At 43.0% G+C, this 7,893-nt stretch overlaps 1 protein-coding gene across 3 annotated transcripts in view; it reads right to left on the reverse strand.

Annotated features, from left to right (window-relative positions):
- Nucleotides 1-376: 376 nt before the first annotated feature.
- The window catches only part of TFAP2A (transcription factor AP-2 alpha (activating enhancer binding protein 2 alpha)), a 22,940-nt gene continuing 15,423 nt past the window's right edge, over nt 377-7,893 (reverse strand). For all 3 annotated transcript variants that reach the window (XM_011962671.1, XM_011962669.1, XM_011962672.1), the window contains exons 5-7: nt 6,180-6,298; nt 4,142-4,283; nt 377-2,420 (exon numbers count right to left, since the gene is read on the reverse strand). In XM_011962671.1, the coding sequence (XP_011818061.1) occupies nt 2,132-2,420; nt 4,142-4,283; nt 6,180-6,298 (550 nt within the window). In that variant the 3' untranslated portion in view covers nt 377-2,131. The remainder of the gene's footprint in view (nt 2,421-4,141; nt 4,284-6,179; nt 6,299-7,893) is intronic.

Genomic DNA, 7,893 nt, shown 5'->3' on the forward strand with positions numbered 1-7,893 from the left:
AATAAATGGGAGACAATTTGCTCTCTCTTTCCCTGCTCCATGCATATTTCTGCCACTATTCCTTTTCTCCCGCCAGAGAACTAGAGCTGGTCTGAGCTCATTTGCCTGTCTTAGCCACCGAGTAGCCTGAGCAAGCAAGTGAAGGTTGAAGTCGGTATTTCCTTTGTGCTAATGAACTAACAATTTAAATCTCAGTTATCCTCTGAGACAAATTCCAAAGCAGTTATGAGGGGAAGGGGGGGCGCTGTTAGGCGGGGGGCCTGCTGGTGGGAAGGTTCTTCTGTTCTTCTCTTCTCCATCTTCCTTGTCATCCTTAACATTTGGTCCTGGAGATTTTATATTTTCGTTTCCAAAACACAAATGAAAACCTAAAGGATCAACATAAATAAAATAAAACTTTATTTTTAATAATAAAATTAATGTTTCTAGTAAGGAAAAGACAGTATGTCATTCCTTTAGCAGTACAATCTTTTATCCAAAAGAATACATTGGGTTTTATTGTGTCATTTGTCTGAATACAGACTCAGTGGAATATCTAAATGATACCCTGCTCTGAACTCCAAGTTGAAAGTAAGTTTTTATTATACTTGAGGGAAACAATGGGTTCAGCTGCTTATTGCAAGGAGCAATTGCCAAGGGAGAGTTAAACTCAATTACTGTAACCATACTGAATAAAAAATACTGCCAAGAACAAAAATACGCCTGGGTAAAGACAGCCACTGAATAAAAAAAAATCGACATAAAGCGTATCAAATATTTATTTATCTGGGCAACAAAGGACTATGATACATTGACAGGCATGGAAACTACTGCCAGCACAACTCAATACAATGCAACTAGAACTGCTTCCAATATGGCCAGTGAAAATACAGAATACCAGGTGGTCCCAAATGTTTGAAGTTCTTTGAACAAAAAGAGAGAGGAGAGAGAGAGACAGCGATAGAGAGAGAGAGAGAGAGGAAAATTCCCTAACCCTTGGTTTAAAGACAATATTCATTTATTGCTCAAATGATGCCTTTAAGGGAGGACAGTGGAATAAAATAAACTTTTTTTTTCTCCCTACAATACATAGAAGGGTTATCAAAACCACTCAAGTTTAAAAATCTTTCCAGGGTCCAATATCACTTTTTTCTTTCAATTCAATGAAAAGCTAAATGTAATAATACTAATTACAGATAAAATTTTATTTTACCTTTTAAAAATTTGTCCAGCTGTTTGTCATCTTTAACATGCTACAACAGGGCTAAATTCATGAATCCCAGAGAACAAAATCCCCCAAACATTGGATTTCTAAATCAGTACCATGAACCACATGAAGAACTAATAGGGAAGATTCAAAACCCACTAAACAAGAGGTAAACAAGATCAGATAAATAAAAAAAAAAAAAAAAAGGCTTAAAACAGACTCACCATATTTACAATTCCCATTAAATTACACATAAATAAATATATACAGAGACGTGAACACTGATTCCCTTATATAACTGCGAATCGTGTTGCCAGAGAAACTTCAAGTTGGTCGCTTTACCTTAAAGAGGAAAAACTTCTACAACTGAAGACATGACATGGAACTTCGTGTATTTGTGTTCAAGTTTATTCACAATACTGATAAAAATGTTGTCATCATCCTTTTGGTTTTTTGTTTTTTTTTTAAGTATGGCTACAATCTGAACTGAAGTATGTAAGGGAAGGTGGTGACTCAGTCCCATGAAGCGCATATAATTTTTTTTATTTTTACTTTTTTTTAGAAAAAAGTTTTTAATTTTTGTTGTTGTTGCTGTTGTTGATTTGTTGTTTTGTTTAAAAAAAAAAAAGGGGGGTTCACAAACTTGGCAGAACTTTTCTCTGCTGGCTTCACGGCCTGTTCTGTTCTCTTAGGCTCCACATGAGGGCACAGGGGTGTGGGAGCGGGTGGGGAAGTCGAGGCGGGCGCAGAGTCGGAGCGGCTACCCCACTGACAGTCGAGAGAGCAGTTCCGGAGGCTCGGACCCAAGGGCAGCGGCGGCGGCGGCAGCAGTAGCAGCAGTAGCAGCAGCAGCAGGAAGGGTTGCTGATCCCGGAGCTGTCACCCGCCGGTGGGTGGGCGCGCGGGGACTGGTGAGGCGTGGGAGGGGCAGGTCGGGAGGAGGCCTCACTTTCTGTGCTTCTCCTCTTTGTCACTGCTTTTGGCGTTGTTGTCCGTGTGGCTGTTGGGGTTGTTGCTGAGGTACATTTTGTCCATGGCCTTGAGGGCCTCGGTGAGATAGTTCTGCAGGGCCGTGACCGCAGCACACACCGCGGGGCTGCCGAAGCCGTGGGAGATGAGGTTGAAGTGGGTCAAGCAGCTCTGGATGCCGGGTTCCAGGATGGGGTTGGGCCGTGAGTTCCCCAAGGGAGATCGGTCCTGAGCCAGCAGGTCGGTGAACTCTTTGCATATCTGTCTGCAGCACAAGTGGAGCAGAGAGAGAGACATAAGGCTCCACTTTGGGCAGCACCAGCAGCGAAGAGAAAACCTCTCCCTGCAGCCACTTCTGCCGGGATCCAGGCAGCACCTGACATGACCCAAGGCCCCAGAGACAGACAGGGCGGCCACATGTTGGGAGACCCAGCCACCTTTCAGGGACCACTAAACCATCTCTCTTTATTTAACTGCAAGCCTTTCCTACCTTCACAAATGACTCTCTCTCTCTCTCCTCTCAGATATGTTAAACTTCTAGTCTCACCTTTCTCCCTCACACCAAACATCCAAGACATAGGAAACCATTTCAAACATTGGAAGAGAAAGAAAGAAGTCAGGCAGACCGGAAGTCAGAAACAGTAGCATCTTGCCAACATTATGCTGCAGCCATCGGCCTTCCTGTTCCAAATGTCATAAAGACCCTCTTCCCTGCTCCTCTAGAGACCTCAGCAGCAGTTTGTAGAATGAAGTTCCCACTCATTCACCTTCAAATCAAATTCAGGTGAATTTGGATAGAAAGACAAAACTTTACTTAGGATTACTTTGCCTTTAAAAAACAACAATAACAAAAAAACAAAACAGGCCAACACAAAAAAACCCTGTTACTTGGAGATAATTCAAAGTAGTGTTTGGGAAGAAGAAAGAGACATTTCAATTTCCCATTCCTCCTCTTTCCCCACATAGCTCAAAATAAAAATACTGCAGGGAAACTGAAGATGGGTGTGCTTAGGAAGCCTGGGGAAGAGGACAAGTTGAAATTTCACAGAGGTAGATGAGGCCTGCACTCAGGAAGCTCTGCCCCTGAATCTGGGAAGCAAGGGCTAGCTGGGGCCTTCCAGGGGCAGAAGCAGCCTGGCCTGGAGGGCTGGGGAGGCGGATGAATGAGGAGCCTAGGCTGGCTCCCTTCTCCAAGGCCAGCTGATGTCCCCAGGCCAGAAACAGGGTCCCACCCAAGACCTCAGCTTCTGCCCTCTGCTTCCATGCCCTCCTGTGACGTCAACTTTGATAATTAAGGGCTTCCAAACAAGCCTTTTAATTTCCAGAAAACATATCAAAACAGTCATTTTCTTTTCACACACCACCTGGAGAAGCCTATTCAGCCCAGGCACCGAAGGGAATATAACTTGGGCCATTTTGAAATCTATTTGACTTCTCGCCTGTGGGCTAAAACTTCTGTGGGGTGTGGGTCTCTCTCTCTGTGTGTGGCACTTTCGAGAAGGGGTTGTGAAAGGAAGGTAAGAAGTGGAGTAACGGATTAAGGTTGAAACTAGGACAGCTTCTGGCTTGCACATTTTGCAGGCCACTGTTTAATCTTTGCCCTTGGAGAACATATTGATAGGAGACAAAAACTGATATAGGTAAGCCTGTTATACCTTTGAGGATTTGATTCTGGTCTTTCTGAAACAACATAGTTACAAATCCACCCTCAACTTCAATCAAACCCCTCCTACAACCCACTCCCACACACAATCATTAAAAAAAAAAAAAAAAGAGAGAGAGACAGATGAGAGGAAAAAGATGGGAGCACCCTAACAATCCCACCTGTATTTCTTCCTTAACATAGACCACGGTTTATAAGACAGTGTTATAACTGCAACAAAGCTGATTAACACCAAAGGAAAACAGGGGAGAAGGAAGAGCAAAAACGATTTTTGTTTCTCCTGACAACCAGACACAGAGACCCTGCAGAGGTAAATGCCTTACTTTGTAGCCAGGAGCATGTTTTTTCTTGTCACTTGCTCATTGGGATCGGAATGTTGTCGGTTGAGAAATTCAGCTACTGCTTTGGCAGGAAATTCGGTTTCACACACATACCCAAAGTCCCTGGCTAGGTGGACAGCTTCTCCTGGCAAGAGGGGAGAGGAGGAAGCCAGTGTGAGAGAATGAAGAGTGGGGATCCCAACTTCCTCCCCACTACCAACTCCCTAATTCCCTTCACCCCAGATGTTGCAGGAAACACAAACTACTTGTTTTCTCATTTCAGGCATTTTATTTCCTTCTCTGTAGGATCTGGTGGATGCATTTATCAGGAAAAATGACCACTTCTCCTAGAGGGCCCAAGAAGACTTGAAAATGTAAATCCCATCCACCAACCTCCAGTCCCATCCCCCACCCTAAACGACGTGTCTCCAAATTCTCTTTTAAAATGCTTATTGTATTCCAACTTCACACCTATCAATACATTCACAAATGATATTCATAATTACTCCTTGAGCTTTTCTGCAAGGGAACAACTGAGGGGTTACATTTTAACTTGATCACATAAATTATCTGTTCATCCAAACCGATTAACCAAGAGGATTTGAGGGTCACTCCACTGAGTCTGTCTGTGTTGTTGATTTTCGAATCTTTGGTTTTAATTTCCTGAACCAGTTGGTTTTTACTGCAGGGCTTCCTGCCATTAGCTCCAGCTCCGGAAGAACGCATGCGCCAATTAGAGCATCAAAGCCCTCTCCGCAGAGCTTGTTTCCATAAAATGGAGCGGATCACAAACAATAACAGTTCTCCAGAAACTGCCTCCCTGCTACAGAACTCAACCCCCAAACCCAGACGAACTCCACGCTACACCCTAAGCCGCCACTACCATTTTCTTGGCTTGTAATTCTTTTGGAGTATGAATAGTGGGTTCTGTATGGACTGTTAGGATTTTTAATGTAATGCTACTGTAGTTGGGTTTCTGGCACTGAACAATTGCTGATTTCCTAAACAGTTATATTACTACCAATCTCTGACATCATCAACAAAAGGAATTCATAGGATTCTTCCTCAAATAATACGGTTTTAAACATTTTAAAACGTAATTTACAAAGCTAGAAAAATTGAATTGTAATGTAGCTCCTCAAATACAAGATGTGAATAAAATAAAATGACTTCTTTAAATATACATGCTAGTTTCTGGTAATTAAAGTAACTTCTTTTTCCCCTGTTAGCATGAGGCATTTACAACAGGACACAAAGACGAACACGGGACAGCTACAGATTCACTCCAGTACGCCAAAACCCAGGCCGCTCTTGCAGCAGAAAAACTTCATCTAGAGGCAGCAGGAATGTGAGTGGCTTCTGGTGACAGTTATCTAGAGCAGGAGTGAGGATAAGGGTTGGCTTTTTGTTTTGAGGCATTTGGAAGGGTGTATGTGTGTTTAAAGCTACCAGGAGAAACTTTTTGCAATGCTTGTTATTTCTTTTATCTTTCCATATCCACACAATCCAGAATCAAAAATTGCTCACTTTTCTTCTTCTCCAAGAGAAAAGCACAATTAAAGAGATAAGGGAGCATATGTTTGGAAAACAAAAACCTGAAAGGGCACATAACCCTGAGCTTTCAGGATGGTCTTAAATCAGGACGCAGGTCAAAGATTCCCAAATTAATTCAGGAAGTAATGGTCACGCATTTCTCAAACGCAGATGTCAGAATAACTTAAGTGATTTACTGCTTGAGCCCTTTAAAAGAGAGAGAAACTTGGAGAATGTGCAGTTCTTAAACTTGTGCATTGTTTAGCTCGGAATTAGACTGGGGAGGTGTAACTTTATGGTAGAGGAAAAGAAGGGAGAAGGATGAAGGTATAGGAGTATATGCAAATGTTTCTTTTTGCCATGAAAGAATTCCGTTCACATCTGGCTATATTCTCTGCATAGATGAAACTGCCCAACTGACACAAAATACAACCAAACATCTGGCCACTAAATATTATCCATTTTCCAAGAAGGAAGTTCCTTCTAGTTAGCAAGTGGATTCGCTTACCCTCTACTAGTGATGTGAGCAGGGTAACGTTGGCAGCTTTACGTCTCCCTGCAGGCAGATTTAATCCTATTTTGTCCAGTTTTTCTCTTAAAGATCTTCCTCCATTTTTAGACTTCGCCCTGTTTCACAAATATATGCGAGAAAGGGATTTAGAAAACATTGGGTTGCTGTGCACCACATTAAAATCATTGTGAAAGCTTCCTAAAATGTGCTTTCAAAAACTGAGCTTGGCCCCAAGACATTTAAAGGGGGAAAACCTAGGAATAGTACAGAAAGTTCATAGGAGATCAACGCCTGTTAAACTGTAAAGCACCCCCTATGTTCAGTTATTATTGCAACTCTTGTGACAGGTTGGAATGTCTGATTTCCCAACTCTCTAAAGAAGAACCACAAACAAACACAGCCCCATCTCTAGGGTCTGAGGTATTCTTGAGTTCAACTGATTACTGTATATTTTCCCTGCTGTTACAATCACACAAATCCCAATGGGGTCTTTAAAATTGTCTTTGCAAGATATGCTGTTAGGTTGTTCCGAGTAACCAAAGTTATCATCACTCGGTTTCTTGCTCTGGCTCTAGCCCCAAAGGGAAATTCATTTCGCCAACTGTTTACGTGCCATGTCACCAGCCTAACTGGAAATGTCAAAGGCTGGTATCAGCCCTTAAAAGTTTCACTGATTTCAGAGACAATGGAGGCAGTTCTAAACAGATGTCTAAATAGAATCCCATAATCAGAACGTGGTTAAGATAAATTGTTTAAATAAAACAGCAAATTAATTAATTTCAGATTTTATTCCCTACTCAAGTGCTCTTTAATTGTGTGGATTAGATTATACTCCCCTAGGTAAACAGTCTCCAATATTGGGGATGGGGGAAGGGAAGGAAAAAGCAGAGGGCAAGGAAAAGATCTGTGTGAGTGAAAGATTACAAAGGGAAAGCAAAATGACTGTGCAGGAGGAAGAAAATACTAGAATGGCTGATGTTAAAACCTTCCAAAAAAATGATCTTTATAGGCTTTGTGTGGGGTATAGCCACTAGAACGGAACTGCGGGTCCATAAACAGATAGGTAAATGAATAACCGTCAAAACAATGAAGTTCTCAGTATTGTTAAAGGAGAAAGAGAAGAAACCTATTATCCGAGTAAGTTCAACACAAGCCCCACAACTCACAACGTGCCGTGGAATCCTTGGGCTAGGAAGCCCACAGCTGGGAGAAACCTGCCCTGAGGGAAGGTGCTTTACCTTGCTGACCCTTATAGAATCTTATCTACTAAACGAATCCCTCAGACCTCGCAGGGGTGAGGTAAGAATCCCCGGCCATGTATGTAACAGATGCATTCCTTGGCAGTGACTACACACAATGCACGTAAACATGCTCGCACGCAGCCTGGCACACATGAGGGCCCCAGTAAGATGGAATCATCATCATATGCAAACGTCTATAGTACGGGGGGTCGGGAGGTGAGAGCGAAAGGGGGGCATGGCGCGCGGACTCAAGAGAACACCATTCTCTTCCTTTAGTTAAAAACCATTCTATTAAAACCCTATACAAGGCACGACTGGTTACCCTCGGAGGCCCTACTCAGAGAGGTAAGGCAAAGCGAGGTGCCTGAGAGGAACTTTTCCTGGGCTTGCCAAGGTGCGCGCGAAGAGGGAAAAGGTGGCCGCACGGCGCCCCGCGGCTGCAGGGGCCGGGACTGAGCCCGCGGAGGAGC

This window comes from Colobus angolensis, unplaced genomic scaffold, assembly GCF_000951035.1.
Source record: "Colobus angolensis palliatus isolate OR3802 unplaced genomic scaffold, Cang.pa_1.0 Scaffold6, whole genome shotgun sequence".
In the NCBI taxonomy this organism is placed as follows: Eukaryota; Metazoa; Chordata; class Mammalia; order Primates; family Cercopithecidae; genus Colobus; species Colobus angolensis.